This window comes from Ostrea edulis, chromosome 7 (genome assembly GCF_947568905.1).
Source record: "Ostrea edulis chromosome 7, xbOstEdul1.1, whole genome shotgun sequence".
In the NCBI taxonomy this organism is placed as follows: domain Eukaryota; kingdom Metazoa; phylum Mollusca; class Bivalvia; order Ostreida; family Ostreidae; genus Ostrea; species Ostrea edulis.
In genome coordinates this window covers 1,422,294-1,444,916 of record NC_079170.1, presented here as the reverse complement: position 1 = coordinate 1,444,916, position 22,623 = coordinate 1,422,294, and the positions used below count along the sequence as shown (strand labels likewise).

Here is a 22,623-nt window from a genome sequence, read left to right as displayed (position 1 = left end):
TTTATCGAAGAAGAACGACAAATTTTAATATTATCATTCCATCATCAAGACGATTAACGACTGTACTATCATATTTCCCTTTTCTTTCTTAATCAAAATGACAAAATATTGTAAAAGCACACTTTTGGGGTTACATTATTGTAGTAGTGTGTTTTTTTAATCTTAATTATAAAAAAAATAAAAATCAAACTATCATGCAGAATGTTCACGTTTTAACTTATAGATCCACCCCATAAAAGTGGGTGGTCATGTGGTCAAGTTGAAAGGGCTTTTATTGAACTTTCATTGGTTCTTGTGACTGAGTTTTATTCAGGTACTTCTACTAGAGACTTTGAGATAGCATTCATAGCAAGTTGACAGAAAGTTCTAGTTTGCTGACAAGATATATTTAAGACATTTATGATATTTTAGACTTTATACGGACAGGACAGTAAGTATTAACTTCTTTATTAACATGTCTGCATAATTAATTTCACTTTGAAAGAAGGGTGCAAGTTTAAATTATCAAATAAAAGTAAAACCTTGTAATTCATACTAAAGTCAAAGGATTTGGAATAAGTGGTTTTATACTGATTAAATATAAATAATGGTCCTAAGATTATGTATTTTTATTGACAGATTTATTTCTGGAACATCCAGTATATAGGCTATTATATGCACTGGGCTCTGTCCCATGGAGAGGTAATGGAATATATTGCCTGTTATATATATTATGACATTTATTAGTTTCATAGTACTCATAATGAAATATTGTGAGATGTAAGCATAATGTACATATTTAGATTATCTAGATTAAGGGATAAAACTCTTAATGTCAAATCATTTCATTGTGACTGATAATTCATGCGTGATATATATTATTATGAAATGATATTTATGTATGTTTTATTTGTTATAGGGCCAAAAAGATACATTTTAAATAAATAGATGAACCTAAGCCAGGAGTTTGGTGTTTTGCTTGTGACAGTACTAACCAACCCTGTTTCATTGGCGCCCACGTTGGGACTGGATGTCGTCCAGATGATGCAAGGACAATGGACAATTATGAAGACCGCCACAGTGAAAATTCATTAATGACACTATGTGTATTGTGACTTTGTGCTCATAGAAAAAAAAGGAACACTGGATTTCACGAGTGAGTACTTCACATGCACGAGATCAGATGAGCTCAGGATTGGTGAGTGACTGCATGGTATACTCAATACATGAACACTTGGACATTGTCAGATAGTGATTATTACAGGCCTGTCGCGATTTTAAATATATAGCTTTGGATACTGTTTTGTAAATGCTGTAATTTTTTATTTCAAATTATGTAACAGATTTTTTTTTATTTTCTTACCTGTGAAATAATTTTGTAGACTTATATTGTGTACTGCAATCAGCTTTGATTTTTTTGTTGGTAAGTAAGTAATCTTATAGAACTATTTACAACCCCCCCCCCCCCCCCCCACTTAATTCTTAAAAATTAACTAAACAAATTCGGTTATTTTGTTTTTAAATTCCTTGATAAAATTTGTGAAAGGTTGTGAGAATGTAAGTCATCAGAGCACAGTATTATCTTTCCCCTGCATTTTATTTCAGGTTTCAATCAATTTAATTAACATTAGTGACATTGACAGACCTAATAACTGACTTCAGGTTTATAGTTCATTATTCAGATCGGTTTATTGTTGGAGGTTTGCACAATAAGTTTTCAGTGGTCATTGTTAGACAGTTGTTTTTCTCAGATTCAATTTAAAGCTCATTTCTTGATATTTTGAGTACACCCATTTTGTAGCTTGTTGTACATAACCTATAAATACGTTGGGATCGCGTCTACGAATTTTACAATCGGGATCGGAATTCGTTTGATCAAAAATAAGACGGAAGTTGATTTGTTTTGAAGTTTCTCAGAAGAAAGTTTGACGGTATTGATCCAGTTTTTTTCCCAACTATGTAAGTAATACAGGTATACATCATAACTTAAAAAGTTATAGTAGCGTTACCGGAAGCACGTCGACCTGTCTGTTTGTGTATGAATAAATAATAAGCCACAGAAACTTCGACATTTTGTACATCTGTCAACTTCGTGTTTGTGTTGTTTATTTCATTCGTCAGAAAAGGGCTGAATATTACTAAATAGATATGTGAAGATAATATAATAAGGTCTCATTGCTATTATATTTCAACTTTGATTTGATTTTAGATATTTACAGTTTTTGGATTGCATTGCTCAGTACTAAACCTACAATTTACTTCGATGAAAAAAAAACAAAAAACGGAAGTGACCGTTTGTTTAATATATGGCAAGGAATAAGGACTCTGTTTTAAGGTGATACTTTTGTACCCTAGGTACAATATACAGAGTCCTAACTGAAGCCAGGTGTGTGTATCTATGTAAAAAGATCAAAGGAAAGGTTATTAAGGATAATACAAAAAGACCCCTCCCCCCCCACAAAAAAAAACAAAAACAAAACAACAACAATGAAACAAACTAACTAAATGTTTACAATATACTAAAATTGATTTGTAGAAAACGATGTAGCAATCAAAAGACAACGGTGCCTGGTGAAATGTCACATTTGAACTTACGTCTTACAAATTTCAATAAATCTGTATGAAAATGTGATTTTCAAATAGACTTTTGAGTGACAATGTTAGTGGTTACCCTGTGTGGTTTCTTTTACCGACTTTTGTTAACAGTCTTTTACACTGATCATACATGTATGCCTTCTTTTTATAAATGACACCAAATATTCTTTCACAGAATATTCTTTTCAGGATTGTATCTATAAAAAGCCTAACATCGATATGAGTGTTCAATGCAGGGCATCATTAACATTAACATTTCAGCCCTATGCTAGTACAATTATCTGCGAGTACAATATTACAATGACTGTATGAATTCCTCATTTTAACCCGATTTACTGTGTAGACTAGCTAATAGTATGAATATACTCATTATAGGTACTGCGCATGTATATTCATATTCCTATTCATCACTTATTTTCAATGTTTTTTCAGAAACTCCACAGAAGAGACGGACACTGAGGGATGTGAAGAAAAGAGACCGGACACCAAAAGCAAAAAGGTCACTGTCCAAAGCATGTGAAGGGACACCATCCAAGAAGATAGAGTCACTGGCTAGCACAATGTGGAAAAAAGAAGCCATTACCGCTGAAATTCAGAACTCAGACAAAAAATTTGTGAGCAGATTCACCTACTACCACTGAATTCCAATGAAGACACAATAAGAGTGCTTTCCCTATACTTCACCCCACCCCAATTGGCCATCCTTTCAAGTGCCATAAACCATGTGCATGCTAACTTCTTAAACAGCACAATGTTGATTTTAAATATATGCATGGCATCTCCCTTCTCCTGCGACCTTAAATCATGTAATACCAGTTCTGAAGAATTGCGAGAACTACATCCAGTTTTGGAGGGAGAACCCACAAGACATTTCCGGAATTTTATGGCAGGCTTCTCAAGACTGGAAGGAACCTTATCTAAAATTTGTAAACCCACCTGTTCAACAGTGTGTTGAATGTGGTGAAACTTTATATCCATATTCCCAAATTTGTGTGACATTTTACAGTCTTGGTGGACCTATTCCTGGCCAGCGAGGCATTTCAAAATGCAAAATATGTAGAATTTATTACCATTTAACTGGTTATGTAGTTCCTAATCGAGGGAAAATGTTTTATGCTGAGCCCATTACATGTGACTGGAAATGTGCCAGTAATAAAGTCTTCTTCGATAAAGATCTGCATGAATTTATGTGCGAGTCCAGGTATATAGCATCATGCATGAGTCCATTACTTACATACCATATTTATGTTTCCCAAACTTGTTTTTACTCTGTTCCTTAGTATTAGGGACAATTGGAAAATTTTAAAATCAGTCATTTCGTTATAAATGATGCAAACATTATGGAATTCAAGCTGTAGGTATGTCTTGCAAATGAGTTTTGAGTGGCATAATCATATGCCCAGTAATAGTCATGTGTTGATTTTCTTTCTGTTCCCAACTGCCTAGTAAATCAATATTTGTTGAAATTATATATACCGTGTATATATGTGTATATATATATATATATCTCATGGATAATTGATTGCGCCAAACATATCAATTTGTTTTGGAACAAAATCCTTTGAAGTCAACAGAGTATCATTTGATAAGTGGATGCAGAGTTGATAAAAAGTTCCTATTTTTTCATTCACAGCAATCATGCCTTTGTATCACACCAAGCTTTTGCAGAAATATACAATTGTGTATACTCAGACAGACGGACACAGCACAATTCTATGCGTGGAAGGACCAAATGATGTCAGCAGGAGTTGGGTCAGAATACAAGGGTATGTATGAATATCATTCCCAGTGCAACTTTATTAGTTAAGAAGCAGGTTACCTTATTCTGTGGGGATCTGGGTTACATTATTGATCATTACCCCTTGCTTGCTTACTGGGGCACTCCTTTGTATAAGGCAGCAGGTGTGACACAATAAAGATCCCTTCCTGCTCAAAGGCTAGCTGTTAGCATTGATCATAATAAGGCCTGAATTAATTTGCAGTCCTTTACAGGCAATGGTGACGTCTCCAAATGATTTACGAATTCTCGAGTGGGACGTTCAACAAGATACAATCAATCAATCAACAATTTGAAATGCAGAAAAAGAATTTATTATAGTTATTTTATGCTTAAAAATAAAGGTAGATCAATAAATAAAAATACCCTCAATGGTGGCATTATCAGGGAGGGCTACATTATTGCAGCTAATAAAAACTTATTTTAACGTAAATCATATCGATGTTCTGACCAATAGCGTGCGCGACGTCTATATAATTCAACGGAAAACAGTGTCGCTACTAACACAATGGTATGTTAAAGCAGTAATTACTAAAAAAAACCGTGCTGTTGAATGAAAAACAATTTTCACAGAGTAGACTAGTATATACATTGTCAAGATACATCGGTCAAATTTTCAGATGGGTTTTTCTAGTGAGAAAAAGTGTTTGTAAACCCGCGACCTACGTAAAAACCACAGGGTAATGGTCTGAACATATTTGATTTCACTGATGGTGCTTACATGTGCATTGGAAAACGTGTGACTGTATCTATTTGAATTTTAAAATTGCAGAGAGTAACTTGATTGCAAAAGGATAGAAATTTTCTAGAAGCCATTGCCAATACATTGATATATTTGTTGTCCAGGTATGCATGTGCCACTGCATGTTTGCTGTTCCCATGGAAGTTGGGGGCTATCCATTGCTAACCTTCCCCAATGTGTGCACATTGGAACCGAAACACGGGTCTGTGTTTTGCAAAGAACATTTCAACCTGCTAGAAAGACACAACATTCCAACAAAAAAAGAAGATTTCCTCAAGTTCTTAGGATGTGCAGGTATTATAGTATTTTCATATCGCTAATTAATAATATAGACACATACACATATGTTATACGACCCGAGTTTAATACTACCCAACGTGGGAAGACTGTAATGCATGTCATGTTTCTGCAAGCGGACCATCTAGGCATTTAAAAAAATTTTTCTATCTTTGCTAGCCAAAACCATTCACCTACGGAGAGCACAGTGGGCCCAAAATCTATGGCTAGTGGAGATGAATTTAATTCCAGTATTTGGGTATTATAGCTGACCAAAAACTAGTAGCTTTCATTCAGACGACGGATAAGATTGCGAGTCACTGGTTATTCTAACTGTTTACTTCGTGATATTTCCATCGTCGCAAGCCACGGCTGAAACGTACATCTTTGAAAGGGAAGAGGAGCGTACGTTTCAGCCGTGGCTTGCGACAATGGAATATTTTATGACTACATGTGCACATGTATATAGCAGACATACATTTCCTATTCCTAATTCCATTTAAAACTATACGTTATAAAATCTTGGGTTGCACTATATGTGCAGTTTTACAAATTGTCGTACCCCCCCCCCCCCCCCCCCTGTTTTATATGGTACACTGCTACAGTTGTATACATGAAATTGCCATTACAGGAAATTTATACCTTGTGATAGTCGTTCGTTCATGATCATTCTCTTATTTGGTGAACTTGTGCTGCACGTGCTGTGAAACAATGTACCGACGAGTGGTGGGAATAACGCAGGTGTTTGTGTTGTACGGGATGTTTAAAATTTTATATGTTTGCTCTATAATATATATTTGAGTAATAGCACCTGAGTATATCGTGCATATTAGGGAAATCATTGTATAATTAGACTTAGGTCTACACTAGTGGAAATACCAGCATAGGACCTATTGTCCTTGACAACAATTATAAAAGTAAATTAAGTAATTGATTATCTGTCATGTAAATCTTTTCACTATCAATAGTTTACCAAAGATTTTATTTTGTCTAGTTCATAAAATTCCTCAGAAAGATATATTTGTATTATATGCCAAGGTTATTTTCATTTAGATTTAATCAAATGCATTATTATACAGATACTTCAGTCGACTCTTTGTCCTGAAAATTTATCCACTCAAGGACAAAAAAAGACTGGTGATGCCAGAATATTGGAAGAGGCTGCTAAGGCATCATCCTCAGCACTTCCATTAATACTCAACATCATGTCAGGGCTGAGCCATGATGATATCCACAAGGAGGTGGAGAAAATCCAGACAGTGGAGATGGATATCCGTATTTTGGAGGGAATAGCCCTGCCAACAATCCTGGCGCGACAGGTGATTATCTTCAGATACATGTATGGTCTGATGTTTAGTATTATTTGTACAAAGTTACTTTAAAAGGACTGGTTCACATTTTTAACCAAACAAATTATTTTTGATGTTTTAACACTTACAAGAGGCCCATGGGCTACACTGTACCAAAGCCCTAGCAGTTCTGGTTTTCGACATCTTTATTCCCACACTGTGGCCCAATTAAACTAGCCCCAAAGGATCACGGCATAACAGAATCCATTTTAAAAACCTTTAATTTTGACCTTGAGGTCAAGGTCATATGGAGGTCATAAAAGTACATGACACATCATCGTATGGTGATACACTCATGTGTCAAATATGGTATGCCTATGTCAAAGAACAAAGAAATTATGGCCTGGACACGAATCCATTGTAAAAAAAAAAAAAAAAAAAACCTTTTATTTTGACCTTGAGGTCAAGGGTTAAGGTCATATAGAGGTATGAGGGTACTCACAACATCGTCTCATGGTGATCCACCTGTGTGCCAAATATGGTATGTTAATAAATTTGACAAGTCAAAGAACAAAGAAGTTATGGCCCAGACACAAATCTGCACAGACAGACAGACAGACAGAGTGATTCCTATATACCCCCGGAGTTCGGGGGGTATAAAAATGTAGGACAACGACGCCAATGGCAGATAGCAAATTTTGATCAGAAAAGCTCACATGAGCCAGCTCAGATAAGCTTATATATAAATCATTTAAAGTTGATCACCAAATATGGGATTTGTTTTAATGAAAGGATAACAGCAATTTAATATTTGAGCCTTAATTCTGTGTTATGTAAACAATACACATTGTATTATTTATGTTTGAAAAAAACAGCATTCTAATTTTGCACAGTCACAATTATTAATTATACTTAAGTATCCTTGAATGTGATATATAATAAACTTTGATTGCAATTCATACATGGTCAACAGTTAGGAATTATAACATACCTCAATTATTGCTTACATAACATACATGTATACTAAACTCATAAATTTGGAGTGTGTTGTTCAAATACAGCTGTTACAAAATACAGTGAAACTATGGGCATGATTTGCCAAGGCATGTTCTAAGAATTTATTGCATGGATTATTATGAAATATGAGATTACACAAATTCTGTATTTATATAAGGATGTCTGTTTTATCCATTATATAGCGTGCCCGCGGGGGTAATAGTCCCAAAAGGACAGTTCTAGTTCTATATTAGATTATTATTATACTAGATTATTTTTTATTGTAGTTTCTAAATGCTGCAGGGCGTTCTGATTTAATGGAGACAGTCCTCAACTACATTAAAGATGTCCTTATTCCATATTATAAGGAAATTATAAACCCCAGCATCAGGGATGTTGCAGATATACCAACATCTAAGATGAAGACTCTTTTGAACATCTGCACATCGCAGGTATATACCTACAACATTAATGCTTTCAAAAGACTTGTACAAGCACTATAACCCTGTAATTCGATCACTACCATCTAGTGTACCAAATGACATTAGAATGTGGTTTGTATATAATGAAGAACTGGAGAGGGTCAAGTTGTAATATACGTTCATTTTATACCACAGCAGGGGAATGGTGTTACCACCATCGTCAATTCCACATTTGCTGTCAAGAGTGACCTAATTAAAGACCCCAGCCTTCGTAAGGAAATTCAGGCTCTGGGAGGAAAGATGAATCATTCGGTGCGACTAAATGGAAAACCGAAAAAATGTATTACTATTCCAAAGACTTCCATGACCGAAGAGCAATGGAAGTCAGTGGCATCGGCTATGTTAAAAGGTCAGTTATTCTAAGTCAGATATTTGCCTAATGCTGATGATCAATTCAATTATTGAGCCATTGAAGACCTGTCAAAATTTATTTCCGATCCCTTTGATTTAAAATCAATGAAAATTGTCAAAAAAAGGCAAACATACTATCTTCAATTCAGTCATCTGTCAGTCACTCAAAAAGATCTGCCTGAGATGTCACTAGGCATTGGTACCAGTTCAAATCATTGATCATTGAAATGTTTCAGCAGCTGTACCTCGTCCAACTAGAACTGACCGGGCAGCTGTACCACCTCCAACTAGAACTGACCAGGCAGCTGTACCTCCTCCAACTACAACTGACCGGGCAGCTGTACCTCCTCCAACTAGAACTGACCAGGCAGCTGTACCTCCTCCAACTACAACTGATCGGGCAGCTGTACCTCCTTCAACTAGAACTGACCGGGCAGCTGTACCTCCTCCAACTACAACTGACCGAACAGCTGTACCTCCTCCAACTAGAACTGACCGGGCAGCTGTACCTCCTCCAACTACAACTGATCGGGCAGCTGTACCTCCTCCAACTAGAACTGACCGGGCAGCTGTACCTCCTCCAACTAGAACTGACCGGGCAGCTGTACCTCCTCCAACTAGAACAGACTGGGCAGCTGTACCTCCTCCAACTAGAACTGACCGGGCAGCTGTACCTCCTTCAACTAGAACTGACCAGGCAGCTTTACCTCCCCAGGCAACACATAGAACTGTCCCGCAGTTGCCTTTTCCTATTCAGAAGTTACAGAAAAAGGTAGGCTGTTTTGTTGGAACAAAGACAATTCCTTGACAACAGTGAGACTTCAATGTCTGACTGTACACGAACATAATTGAAGGAATATAATCTAGATTTGCTTTGTCTGCCCAGATTTGGTAGGAATCCTGCTGTGGGAACATGCTGATGCTGTTCTACGTATACTCGTTCACATTTTCCCCATTTCTAAGATTCAGTCGTGGTGTACTTTCTTATGCCATTTAATGTTAATTATTTCAGTCAAGTTGTGCCAACTCTTTCACATTGAGTTTACTATTTTCAGTTGCACTTTAGGTGTGCAAGCTGGTGAGCCCATGACATTAATAATTATGTTCAGATCTACAACTAAGTTTGAGACAGTAAAAGAAGGCCACATTGCTCACCCATTTAACCTTGACCCTGTCATTGTTCAGGAGTAGTTATTTCTATCAATCTGTATCACCATGAATAGGGCATGTGGTGTTACATACATGAAATTGTATTAAAGGCCCACTATGACTCAAAATCATGTTTTATTTTTATTTGTTTTACAATGGAAAAAGATAGAGCTATGGAAAACTAAACTCTACTGAATATTTTAGACATTCAATGCGACCCCTACCACAGTGTAAAGGCCGTTTAAAGATCATCCGGAAATAAAATTGTTTTACGAATCGCTTCGCTTTTTACCATATCTGTTTGTATCACGTGATAGAGAGTGGCAGGTACTTGTGCTAGGAAACATTGTCAGATAAAGAAGAAACGCTAATTACTGCAGTCAAGAAAAATGGAATCCGAGGTAAGGTTATTGAAATTCTTTGAACAGGTTAATAATATCAATGTTTACTTCATGAAAATTGATAATACACCAAATGTTTTCTCCGATTTAGGATGTTTCGAACTATTGGGGTCCACGACGGGTTCGACATTTTCGCGGGAAATGTTTCTGAAAAAATTGCGTATATTTACCAACAACACTTAAATATTTAAATAATGTATTTTTACTAATTCTCACAGGTCTCAGAAAGCGAATCGGATACCGGTAGTAGTTCACCGCCGCAACCAGTTGCGCCAAGGGGACGTGGTAGGCCACGGAAACTTCGTGGAGGTAGAGGACGGCCCAGAATGCAAAGAGAGCCAGACGTTGCACTCGGGGCTCATCCCCGAGCACCAACCAAGCGGGGACGAAGGAGGGTCCAGCCACCAGTAGAGATGGCAGCAACAGCCTTAGCAGAGAGGAGAGATATTGAGGTACAAGAATAATTTTTAATGCAAATGTTGTATAAGTTGAAATTTTCTACAATCGTTTTGAAGCGTGTTTGAAATTTTGTTTCTATACATCTCTGTAGAGTAAAGTAGATGCACTATCACCTGATGAGATGAGGGACACCCTTAAAAGAGTTGTGAGGGAAAACCCAGAGTACTTGTTCAGTATTTTGGAGCCTGAACAAAGATTTCAACCTTCTGGGGGTGGAACAGTACAACCATCATGGTGCATCTGCTCTCATTGTAGAGACATGCCAACTCCTAGGGAGAAAGTCTGCTGCCAAAGAAATCCTGATAACTGTATTTCTAGATTGCCGGTACGTTTTAGGCACTCTGGTTGACATTAATTTTACTATTGTGTACCATATATTTTAGTAATTATATTTTTGTAACAATTCCGTTGCATGTGTATATTTTAGGATTTCGGGGTGCTCATTTTAGACGAGGCAGTTCTTGCATTGGCAAGACTCTACCGCCAAGATATTTTGGCAATGCCAGAAGATGCAGATAGAAACAGAGCCAATCGCCACACGGGATATCGCCAATTTGTACTTTGGCATCATGGGAAATTGGGAGCTGGAGATAGACGTGTAATTCCTAGCTGTTGTGTGTGGCGTATCAGAGACAAATTTCCTGACCCTCATGGACATTACATTGGTTTCAAAGATAACAGATTGCAATAAAATATAAATTATTTATTACTTGTACCAAAACCTGATTAAACTTTCTGGATATTGAGTATCAACACAAAATGATATGCATCAAGTTGTTTGTAAACTTCATCAAATAGAGGGGAAACATATCTTGACCAATACATTGTAAAATGCCAAGATCTCGAATTACAGTACAATTGTAATAAATGTATGTCATTGTTATCCAGAACCTGTGTAATCCAAATTAACCAAAATTTAGTCTTGTATATATCTTTGTTTTTGAGCAACATATGGAGAAAATATATTTACATTCTCCATTTGAACAGACTGTCACGTTATACCGTAATTTGAAATCTTGCACGACAACTTGGAACATGTCAAGTTCAAGACATGAATTTTTAACCAGACTCAGAAATCTTCTGCAATGCTTGCTGAACACATTTTGATGGACAATCTTTCAGACTTTTTCAAGATGTCAATTAAAGTCTCTAAAACTTGAGGTCAATATTAAGTAAAGTTGGCAAAAATGATTTGCGTCTACCATGTTATACATAATGTAGCCAACATTTAACAAACCAGAATTGCTCCTAAAATTTCAAGAGCATCAGGATGCCTCAATTCATTAAAGGATTGAATTGCCTTCAGCCAAGGCATTTTCATATACATTGCTGACCTACAATGTTTTATGTTGACTAAAAATATAGTTGTATACCAACATTAGTTTTTCATTTCATATAACGAAAAGTTTGTGTGTGTTCCAAAGTCATGATTTAATACAAAATCCTATAAAATGTAAATACACAATCTTGCTAATACCTGTGCACAATTCTACATGGCCGTTGGAACTGCAATTACATAATTTACTCTGAATGGATAAAAAGTCTGGAAAACTGTTTGACCCACTTTTATCCCTAATGTAGGTTATGGTGCACCAATCCAACTGAACTTATCCCCCCCCAAGAGGAAGCATATGACTAAATTTCAGGGCAATAACAACATGGTTTATACTATGACGGAGACCTAGAGAAACAATAGGCATCCTATGTAAGGTGTACGTGTAACAAGTTTGACTGTCCTACACCCAATAGATCTGTCTGCATCCTGCCTACAAAGTTTTCTTGCTATTTAATGGTATGACCTTTGACCTTCACTTGGCATGAAGAGTATGTGTACCAAGTTTAATGGTCTTAGCCCCAATAGTTCGGTCCGTATTCTGCCTGTTTTCCTATTAACTGAGACTAAGATCTTGACAAATAGGCAACTTCCTCTCTTCATGGTGATCAATTGTGACAAGCTGCAATATACTGATACTTGTGGTTCATTTTGCTGAAAAGTGCATGATTGAAGTCCAACCTCTTAGTACCACAGCCGTAGTTATATGCGTATCATATGAAAATAGTATTGAATTTGAGATCATAAGGATATTTGAATTCATCCAGTAATGGACTGACTGTCTGACAAACATGGTAATTCCAGAAATTACACACTAAGAGAATACATGAAAATCATAGACTAGCTAATAAACATGACAATATCTGGGGGGAAAAACATACACTAAAATGATATGTACACGATAATGCTAAAAATTGTAGACTATTTGATAACCAAGATAACACCTGAATTCTAATGGACTGATTGAGACTATGATATGACGTATGGCATGATGTCTTTGTAAAAACAAAGACATTTGATAAATGTTGTCAAATTTCTAACTTGATGGGGCCAAGAGAAAAAGATTTCCGAGGATGCAAGACATTGATGTTATACATAAAGAAGTAATTTGTCCTTCTAACTCCCTTGGATATATCCATAGTATTTAAGATATCGATGTTAGAAATATCAAAATTCAACTACACAAACAATTTTCCTAAAACTTTTGTTAGCATTATTTCAAATCAGTTTTCCTATAAGCACATTGTCATGGATATCATATCAGAAATTTCAATTTTAAGCACCAGTAGTCCAGTACATCAGTCTTCTGGGTTGTTTAACAAAATCAAGTATGCATAGGTGACCGTGTTTACACACTATACTAAATTATACAAATATTAACAAAGCTACATTTGCAAATGTTCACGATTAGTCTGTTGCTTGAAACCGTGACACTTTCTCCTCGAGCAACTCCGTCGTTGGCTTTGGATCAATTGGGGCAATGGTCCTGCTCAAGCGGCGTGGGTCATCAATGTCAAACACTACAGGCTGACTCATGCCTTCCTGGTCATTCAGACGGGCAGCCACCACTCTTTCCATTATGATGTCCACGTGTCTGTAGCTCTTTTCAACTTTTACTGGTGTTACACTCCAGCGGCCACTTTTGTTGTTGAATGTTCTGTGTTGCCTATTATAGAAAAAAATCAGAGGTATGATATTACATATGAATTATAAAATTTACTACACCCGCTACCAAATAATTTTGTGAAGCCCATTACACAACTTAAGACTAGGAAATAGCTTGAACCACCCCATCATTTGAATTGGAAATAATCAAATGGAACTTTTATACACGTATATAAAGTAAATTAAAATGCTTACTGCACTGTCCCATCCAAGTTTCTTTTCACCATCCTGTCCACATTGTTGTTGTAATCTAATGCAGCCAACTGGCTTCTAGCCCTGTAAACAGGTGGGGAAAAAGCAAACCTTTTGCCACAATACATTAAAATAAGATTGTTGAACGTCTCCAATTCTGCTGTACTTCTGAAAAATGAAGTAGTATCGAATTAAAAATTACAGCGTATCCAATAAAATATATTGAGAATTTAGTATTTTAATCAGATTTGTGTTTTGCAGAATACAAGTAGGAAAGTTTTGTAAAACACTAGGAAGTGCAATTTTTTCCCTGCTCTTTGGTTTAAAATTAGAAAGGGATTGATTCAGATATATTGTGCAACAAATGCATTGTTTGAATAATTTTGGTTTTGTTTGTTGTTTCAAATCATATTGAGACAGCTTCAGACATACATGAAGTGCCACATATTAATCTAAACATCTACACGACTCTCAGGACCATGAAGAATGTCCATTATCGAAAACTTTGTCATGACACAGGACCTGGGGTTATGAAAATCTGATCCAAAAACCATGAATTTCTTGCTTTTCAATGCCAAGTGCTTGGCAAAGGAACAATAACTATCATAACTACCCTTGATTTGTCTTAGGTTTAATCACCCATGGTATGTGAGGGACTCCAACCCATGACCTTGCAGTTATAAAACCAATGTTCCAACCACTGAATTACTGTATTTAGGTAACTTACAATGCTGAACAATAATCTGAAATGACTATTACAACATTTACCTGAAATTTACATAATAGGGTATCTTATTCAGAAGTCTTTTGTTGAAGACAATCTCAATGAGAGCCTTGTGTGCAGGGCTGCCTTTCTCCAGCCACTCCTTCTGCTCTCCCTCCAGTGGACCATGCTGGCATTTGTTTTCCCCATAGAAGTTACTGCTATAGGACATGCTCCATTCATGTTCCCCGACAATGTGGTGAACAATACCACACCATATCTCCTGAAACACAAGGAAAATTGTTTTGTCAATTATTGTTCTAGATATATGTTTCAAAACTTTCTATATCTAAAACAAGAGGTCCACAGGACTTATCGGTCACCTGAATAATAGTGAAAAAGTATCACTACTACCACATACTATGAAATATAGACAAAATTTCATGTTCTGAATATCTAACCTAAACTCAAATGCTCAGCAACAGTATAAAACAAGATGTGTTCTTAAAACTTCACTGCCCTCTAAAGTGCACACACTGATGAAAGGCTTTAATAGGTGTTTTAACATAAAAACATCAATAGATATGACTAATTTGGACCCATCCCAAAGTCATTACCCTGGGTTGTGAAATTCCACATTTTTTGTACATCCTTTTCTGCTATTCCTAAGTATGCTTTTAGATTTTATACAGTATCAGCAAACATACACATAAATAGTATATAGTAAGTTTGGCCCCACCCTGGGATCATAACTCCTACCCCGGGGATCATGAAATTTACAATTTTGGTAGAGGCTTTCCTGCTCTACATCACTATGCATTTAGTTTTTATTGTGTGGTTCTTGAGGAAAAAATCACCACCTGCGATGAGTTGCAAAATTTAGGCCTCTGTCAGCATATACAGCCTTTGAGGGGGCCTCAGTTTTTGGAGTCTCATCCGGGGGACCACCCCAATTAGTTGCAATGTAAAAGAAACATACCATAAAGCTATCAACATCAGTTGCCAAAGAACAAGCATGCCAAAAGTGGTTGATAATGTCACGACTCCACTCTAGGAGAGGTCGGCATTCCTTACTCTGTCCAGCAGCAACTACCTTCTTGCCTAGGTTTTTGGCAGCATGCCATATGTCATGCGAGTGCTTTATTTCTGGGAATCTGTTCTCTGAAGAAAAAAAACCCAAACCTTAAGGTAGTACTCTACATCGTCATAATGGCTGACTTCCTTTAAAAACATGGATGAAAAAATAGTTATCAGCAATATTTAACTTTTTTTCCTTTTCCATTTAAATACCTAGCCGAGTAGCTCAGTAGGTTAGAATACCACCTGCTGAACTGTAGGTCGCAGGTTCGAGTCCAGCAGGGGTTTTAAATTTTTTTCAGATTACCTTCAACTAAAATTGTATTTTTTTGACAAAATAAAGTAAATTTGAAAATTTTCAACTACAGAATATTATTGTACATATCCTCCTTTTTTCATCTACATCAAATTTCTCTGGTGTAGCACACCTCCTTAACTCAGTATCTGCAATACTGACAGGACATAGTGATTTAGTAACAAAAGTGAAATCTTTATAAAGTGGCACTTACTCATAACTGCTCCAATTTGCAAATGTGCATCGGTAACAACCTCAGCTACAACAACACCATTATCTCTTAGGTCTTCCATAGCTTTTAAAAAGCACCCCTTTTCCATATTAGTGCTCTTCTTCCCCGTCTCTCTTTTATCCATGGTGATGATGGAAATTATTTTCTTGGAGCTGTTATCCATTATGGAATATGTGCAGTACTGTGCACTATGCCCTGGACTATCATTCCTTCCATCACCTACACAATAAGTATGCTATATATATATATATTCTATTTCATATTATATACTTGTATAAGGTATGTTTTTTTTTAATAAAGAAACAACTACCATACATACCAAGAGCAATAATTTCTTGTCCCTGCAAACTCTCTACTGTGCCCAGTTGTTCTTCTCTCCAGAATGTATTGATGGTTGGTATCAAGTATGTTCTCTGGATAGCTGAGAACTTTGAAATACTAGGGAAGTAAAGCTTCAAGAAATCTGCAAAAAGTTTAACTTTTGCATAATTGTTTCCAGAGGTCAGAATTGCAGAAGCGATCTGCAAGTCCCCTCCATGCAGTCTTCTATTCAGCAATGGCTGAGAACACCACTTGTGTGCCAAGTGTTTCTGGGTGCATTCCTGTAAAATAATTTTAAAAGAAGGGTAATATTCATCAAAAATAGCAAATGAAGAAAGAAACAAGAGGCCCATTGTCCACATCGTTCACCTGTGTCACCTTGGCTCAATTATTTAAAGATGTTCCCTATATATTCCCAAGTAAAAATTTGATCCCTTTTGTGGCCCTAACCTACTCCCGGGGGCCATGATTTTTACAAATTTGAATCTGCACTATGTCAGGAAGCTTTCATGTAAATGTAAGCTTTTCTGACCCAGTGGTTCTTGAGAATAAGATTTTTAACTGATCCCACACTATTTTTGCATTTTTGGAATTTTCTTCCCTTTGAAGGGGGCATGACCCTTCATTTGAATAAAATTGAAAGCGCTTCACCCAAGGATGCTTTTTGGCCAAGTTTGATTATAAATGACCCAGTGGTTCTGGAGAAGTTGACAAGAGGCCCACAGCCCTTATCGGTCACCTGAATATTAGTGAAAAAGTATCACTACTTCCATGGGCTATGAAATCTAAAATCAAAAGGCCCACAGGCTTTATCGGTCACCTGAGTACTAGTGAAAAAGACAAAGAAAACTCCAAAGGGTTATGGAATCTAGAAGAAAAAAAAATTCCTGTTCTGAATATCTAAGCTAAATTCTGATATTCATCAACAGTATAAAACAAGATGTGTAAAATTACCATTTTTTTTGTACATCCTTTTCTGTTATTCCTAAGTATGCATTTAGATTTTATACAGTATCAGCAAACTTACAGATAGATACTGTTTACTAAGTTTTGCCCCAAACTGGGGTCAGAACCCCTACCCCGGGAATCATGAAATTTACACTTTTGGTAAAGGACTACCTGTTTTTTCTAAATATCCACTTAGTTTCAATTTAGTATCAATAACACTAAAGAAGATGTTATTTAATTGTTTAACACATAAACACTATATACCAAGTTTGGCCCCACCCTGGGGTCACAACCCCTACCCCGGGGATCACGAAAGTTACAATTTTGGTAGAAACCTTCCCGCTCTACATCACCATGCATTTAGTTTTTCTTACACATGTGCAGTTGTAGAGACATTTTTTTTTTGAAGATTAGTCAATTTTGTACAGTTTTTGCCCTGCCCCTAGGGCCCCAGTGGTGCTGGAGTTCCGAAATTTACACTTTATGTCCCCCTTGTCCCAAAGATGCTTCAGACCAAATTTGAAAAGAATTGGAATGGTAGTTATCAAGAAGAAGTTAACAATGGTAAACGCATGACGACAACCAATTGCAATAGGTCACCTGAGTTTACTTAGGTGACCTAAAAATGTAAAACGTTTACAGACAGACGGACAACCAGAAAAGCTCACTTCAGCTTTCAGCTCAGGTGATCTAAAAACAAAATAAAATCTTAATATTTTTTAGTGTCAAAGACCATGGAATGCTTACCCAGAAAATATACAGAGCTGAGCCTATATTCCCTGTGCGCAGTGAGATAGGAGAATTGCAACCCTTCACTTTGCATTTGTAGTCGATGTGTGTATTGGCCAACTTTAACAAGCACCTCTTATACACAAGGCATGTCTCGTCTCTTGTTAATATGGGCATCTCTTCGACATTCTTAATCTTTGTGACACCAGACCCTGTCTCCTCAATTGTCTCCTGAAGACCCCCTTCTTCATCTCCTTCTACTTCCTCCACTCCAAACTCCTGCACCTCTAAACTTACTTCCTCCAAACCAAACATGTTGTTTGGTCTAAAAAAAATAAAAAATAAATTGAAATCAAAATATATTCTAAAAGTTGAAGCTTATCATAATGAACATTTTTTCACCGATACAGAATTTTACTGTTCAAATTAAGCTGAGAAAAAAACAAGTTAAACATGTCATGTAAAACAAAGAAGGTACATGTATTAATTTCCAATTTGCAAATAAACAATTCTTTGGTCAAACAAGAGGGCCATGGACCTAAATGGTCACCTGACTAACATAAAACAACTCTGAAATGGAAAGTTAAATCACACATGCTTTAAATGCATTTGTATTACAGACTAATACCCATTTGGTCACCGCCCTAAACCATAAAATTCACTCTACAAGCCATAAAGCCACACCAAAGCATCAAAAACCCAGACTCGGACAACCACTGGAGAGGAAACATAAAGGTGAAGCTAGTAGGGAACTAATTGTATCAAATATAGACTACAATATAAGTCAACAAATGTTTGCATACCCAGGAGATTCCTGTTGACTGGTTACTGGTGGAGCAGAAGATTTTGCCACTTCTTGTTGCTTCTCTGTATCAGTACTCTCGCTACATAAAAATGAAGCTCTTATAAGTTAACAATCAAATGCAAGTGTTCAAAATTAACAGATGACCAATATACACATAAAATTATGGAAAATATAATTTTAAAATCTTGGTTTATGGTGAGATCAATATTTTTGGGCGAATTTGTCTAAGGACTAATGTAGTATTCACAGCCACCTCAAATGTGGATACCCCCTCCATCTAATGAAACAGTAAATATAGAATCACAAATTTACCTCAAATATGTGATTTCCCCACCTATCACCTCCCTAGGTCATTCTGTAAAGCCAGTTTTAAGATAAGTTTTTGGTTTTATATTCGTTTATTCATTGGCTAAGGGGAGGGGGGGGGTATATGTACAAGTCTATCCACACAACAGGTACCTATAATATCTCACAAATGATTGTCTCAAAAGCTTGCAGAAAGTACAAATTGACTATGCAGAACAAGCTATGAAGGTGGTCAGTGGAGTCACATAATTTAGATTTTTTTCCGTTCTTCAGTTGCCTGTAATAATGTATACACCTACCTTAGAGCTGATGAAATTTCTGATACATCTGGGGGGAGGAGATGTAGCTTTTTCTTTAATATAGGCGTTGATATTTTTTTCTGCAATGTAAGTGACTGGTCAGCTGAGTCTGCATCCTCTGTTTCACTGTCCGTTACAAGTCTATTTGAATTGAATAGTGTCGAATACAGTAAAATGAATATTATACTTTACAAATCATAACAGAATCAAAGTAATATAATATCAACGGTGAAGACTTGTATAGGCAGTGCCTGCTGTCTAATCCTATTGTGAATTATCATAATAAAATACTGTTGAAATCTATATATCTTTGTTTTCTCAAAAATTTCCCCTTGGGGGCCCCCGAAAAGCTTGCAAACTCATAATTTGAGCACCTAAGGAGATATATGAAGTATTTTTAACACAATACTCGCAGAGGGTTTATAAATAATATTTTAAAGAATGTTTACCACCGATCGATCCAGGTTTATCCTCAAATAATAACTTTACATTTAGAAAGTTTCAAAACCAACCTGTCAAGTAGAATCTTCGCCAGTCCTGCGTGCGTTTCTCCGAGTTCTTCCTTCTTTGCTTGCCATCTTTCGTATTGATCTCCGAGATAAATCTTAGTCTTATACAAATATGATTTATTTATTTCACTTTTCGCTCTCTTTTTGGCCGAGTCGGTAAGAATTCGCGGTCTTCCCACAGGACGCTTACCCGCTCTAGACGCCATGCTGTATTGTTTACAAGTCCTCTGCGCATGCGTGTTTTTCTGGAGGCGGAACAAACTGTAATTTGGTGCTGGACCAGACGTAAATTCTATTTTTTGATTTATTACCGGAATTATTTACTTCTAAACTTTGTAAATTTTCGAAAGTTTATATTTTCAATAATGGAAAAAAAATTGCGAGAGCCTTGTTAAAATTTTATTTATCCCTTTATGAGTCACAGTGGGCCTTTAAGCTGTCTTTTGAAATAAAGATCTATCTTCAAATTAATAAACATACATACCCTAAATCAATTATAGATACAAGTATAATAGATAGGTTTACTTTAATAAGTATATAAATGTAAATTGATTCAATTCAGCACAGGAATAATGTTACCACCATCATTAATTCAACCTTAGTTGTGAAGTCTGATCAAATAAAAGACCTGGAACCCCACCCCCACCCCAATGACCAAAAAAAAAAACCATTCCATTTTCCTGCACATTTATTCCCGAGAAGATATTTCATCTGTGAGGGGGGTGGGGGTGGGGTCACTTTATGTGGACAAATTCCTAAACCCATATACAAGTGTATTCTTTCTGGCAATTTTGACTGATATTAGCCCATTTTTGGCCGAGAAGAGAAATTGCATATATGAGCACTTCCCCCAGCATCTTCATGCAAACATCCAGTCTTAGATTTTATATAGTGATGAGAGTAATGATTTATTATCGTTTAGCACATTTTCTTTAATCTCAAAAAAGAATGCAAAGTTAGTGGACTTGCGCAAAATATGAAATCATTGAGTTGCTAATTAATTTTATACACTATGATTTCCTTTCAGACAATCACCACATGCTTCAAATGCAGGAAAGTTGGCTCGAAGTTTTTACACTGGGGTGCATGTGATGGCTGTCGGAAATGGTACCACCGAAAATGCACCACCTTATCCTGCAAGGACTATTTAAAGTTAACGGAGGATTCTGTGTGGAATTGTGACATTTGCATTGTGTAGGATAACTAGTGTTTACGTGTATTAAAGCTGACATGAATTAATAAATATAGTATAATTCCATATTTCTCTGCTAATCCGCCATATTAGTTGGTAAGAATGGTTAAAAATCAATTACCATTCAGGTACAAAGAAAAGACCAGGCAAAGGACTAATTAATAATTAACCTAATTATGAGATATGAGAGAGATAACTCAATACACACGCTATGATAATTTAAGATGAAAACCTCCATGTACAAATTCAACGATTAATAGAACCGGAAGTACTGAAGATAATCAATTGAAACTTGGAAGACAGATTGTATTTATCATTATCAACAGTAATATTTGTCTGTAATAAATCAGGATTCTTATTTCTAGTTTTTGTAAACGTCATCCCTTTAATTTTAAGGGCCTTGTATCTCGGAAATGACTGGGAACGAAAGTAGATCACCACTAACTTTTTTGTTTATCAAGACAAAATGAATCTTAACTGAAAAGTTTCATTGATTTCTATTGACCAATAGAAAGGTTTTAGGACTTTTTCTAAAATCAAGTCTAATTCACCGTCGTGCTTTTGACACCGGCAGTGAAGAAAATGGAAGTACTTTAATGACGAATAAAACTGAATATGCCTTCCATGGACAAAGCATATCTTTTTGAAATAGCAAGAGAGATAACTTTTATTTGAAAGTACCAATTTTTAACATTTTTAAAGTCTTAAAAGTCCCTTAAGGGCTCAAAATAGTGACCTGGCCACTCTCTCTCCCTTCCCTAATTCTATACTTAAAAATATCAGCTTGTACCTAAGTATAGAGTTGTCACCATCTGTAACCAAGTGTACCCTGTGTAACCCTTGTAACCTGGCCTCTCTCTTTCTTCCCTAATTCTATACTTAGAAAATTCAGCTTGTATCCATTTAATATAGAGTTGTCACCATCTGTAACCAAGTGTACCCCGTGTAACCATTGTAACCTAGTCTCTCTTTAAATTCGCTGTTCTCCAAATCTGACAAGAGCATATATGCCATTATATTTATTCCTTACTTTCATTTTCCATATGAGTTGTACTGTACCCTTTCTAGTATAGACATAGCATGTAACCTAGGGTACAAAAGTATCACCTTAAAATGGAGTCCTTATTCCTTGCCATATCTACATATTCTCATCATTGCAGATTTCATCCTCGCTTTCCTCGCTACTTTCTTGGGTATTTACATTCCTATTTGAACGCACTGGTGGTTCAAACATATAAGGTTGGATGTGAATATTCTCGGGAATTTCCTCAAAATCGGAACAGATGTCGTCCATGGTGAATAATGGTGATTAAAAGCTGAGTTCTTTAAGATTTCCACACTATTTTTACTATAAGCTGATCGAGGAAGGTCGCATATGACGTCACGGTACCACGTGACTCCCTACCTAGCGAGATGTTTTTACAATCGGGTCTTAGATTTGAAGCCATAATTGGGCTAATTATCACTTTATGTCCACAAACTAATGCCTCGTTCACACGAAGAATTTAATTCGCATTAAAC

At 36.3% G+C, this 22,623-nt stretch overlaps 4 protein-coding genes across 10 annotated transcripts; 2 read left to right on the top strand and 2 right to left on the bottom strand.

The window, feature by feature from the left end:
• Positions 1-1,841: 1,841 nt before the first annotated feature.
• Positions 1,842-21,168, top strand: LOC130047614 (uncharacterized). Of its 7 annotated transcripts, none has more exons than XM_056142965.1 (10): positions 1,842-1,938; positions 3,007-3,188; positions 4,208-4,340; positions 5,198-5,387; positions 5,550-5,628; positions 6,449-6,688; positions 7,942-8,106; positions 8,272-8,485; positions 8,724-9,259; positions 20,938-21,168. In XM_056142965.1, the coding sequence occupies exons 2-10, from the start codon at positions 3,135-3,137 to the stop codon at positions 21,106-21,108; spliced, it is 1,782 nt and encodes a 593-aa protein (XP_055998940.1). In that variant the 5' UTR covers positions 1,842-1,938; positions 3,007-3,134; the 3' UTR covers positions 21,109-21,168. The 7 variants fall into 7 exon arrangements, with proteins under 7 accessions (XP_055998940.1, XP_055998944.1, XP_055998943.1 ...); XM_056142969.1 differs by having other exon boundaries at positions 1,848-1,938; positions 8,826-9,259; XM_056142968.1 differs by having other exon boundaries at positions 1,848-1,938; positions 8,823-9,259.
• On the top strand, positions 9,387-11,190 carry LOC125661448 (uncharacterized). The gene is made up of 4 exons (XM_056142992.1): positions 9,387-10,037; positions 10,256-10,489; positions 10,588-10,821; positions 10,924-11,190. The coding sequence occupies exons 1-4, from the start codon at positions 10,026-10,028 to the stop codon at positions 11,185-11,187; spliced, it is 744 nt and encodes a 247-aa protein (XP_055998967.1). The 5' UTR covers positions 9,387-10,025; the 3' UTR covers positions 11,188-11,190.
• LOC130047616 (uncharacterized) lies at positions 11,185-18,686 on the bottom strand. Its single transcript, XM_056142977.1, has 7 exons — positions 18,010-18,686; positions 16,313-16,595; positions 15,976-16,212; positions 15,369-15,550; positions 14,455-14,672; positions 13,690-13,854; positions 11,185-13,495 (listed from the first exon to the last, which is right to left on the bottom strand). Exons 1-7 carry the CDS (start codon positions 18,304-18,306, stop codon positions 13,237-13,239), a joined length of 1,641 nt encoding a protein of 546 aa, XP_055998952.1. The 5' UTR covers positions 18,307-18,686; the 3' UTR covers positions 11,185-13,236.
• Positions 18,754-20,328, bottom strand: LOC130047620 (uncharacterized). The gene is made up of 3 exons (XM_056142996.1): positions 19,914-20,328; positions 19,402-19,542; positions 18,754-18,875 (listed from the first exon to the last, which is right to left on the bottom strand). Exons 1-3 carry the CDS (start codon positions 20,114-20,116, stop codon positions 18,776-18,778), a joined length of 444 nt encoding a protein of 147 aa, XP_055998971.1. The 5' UTR covers positions 20,117-20,328; the 3' UTR covers positions 18,754-18,775.
• Positions 21,169-22,623: the final 1,455 nt, after the last annotated feature.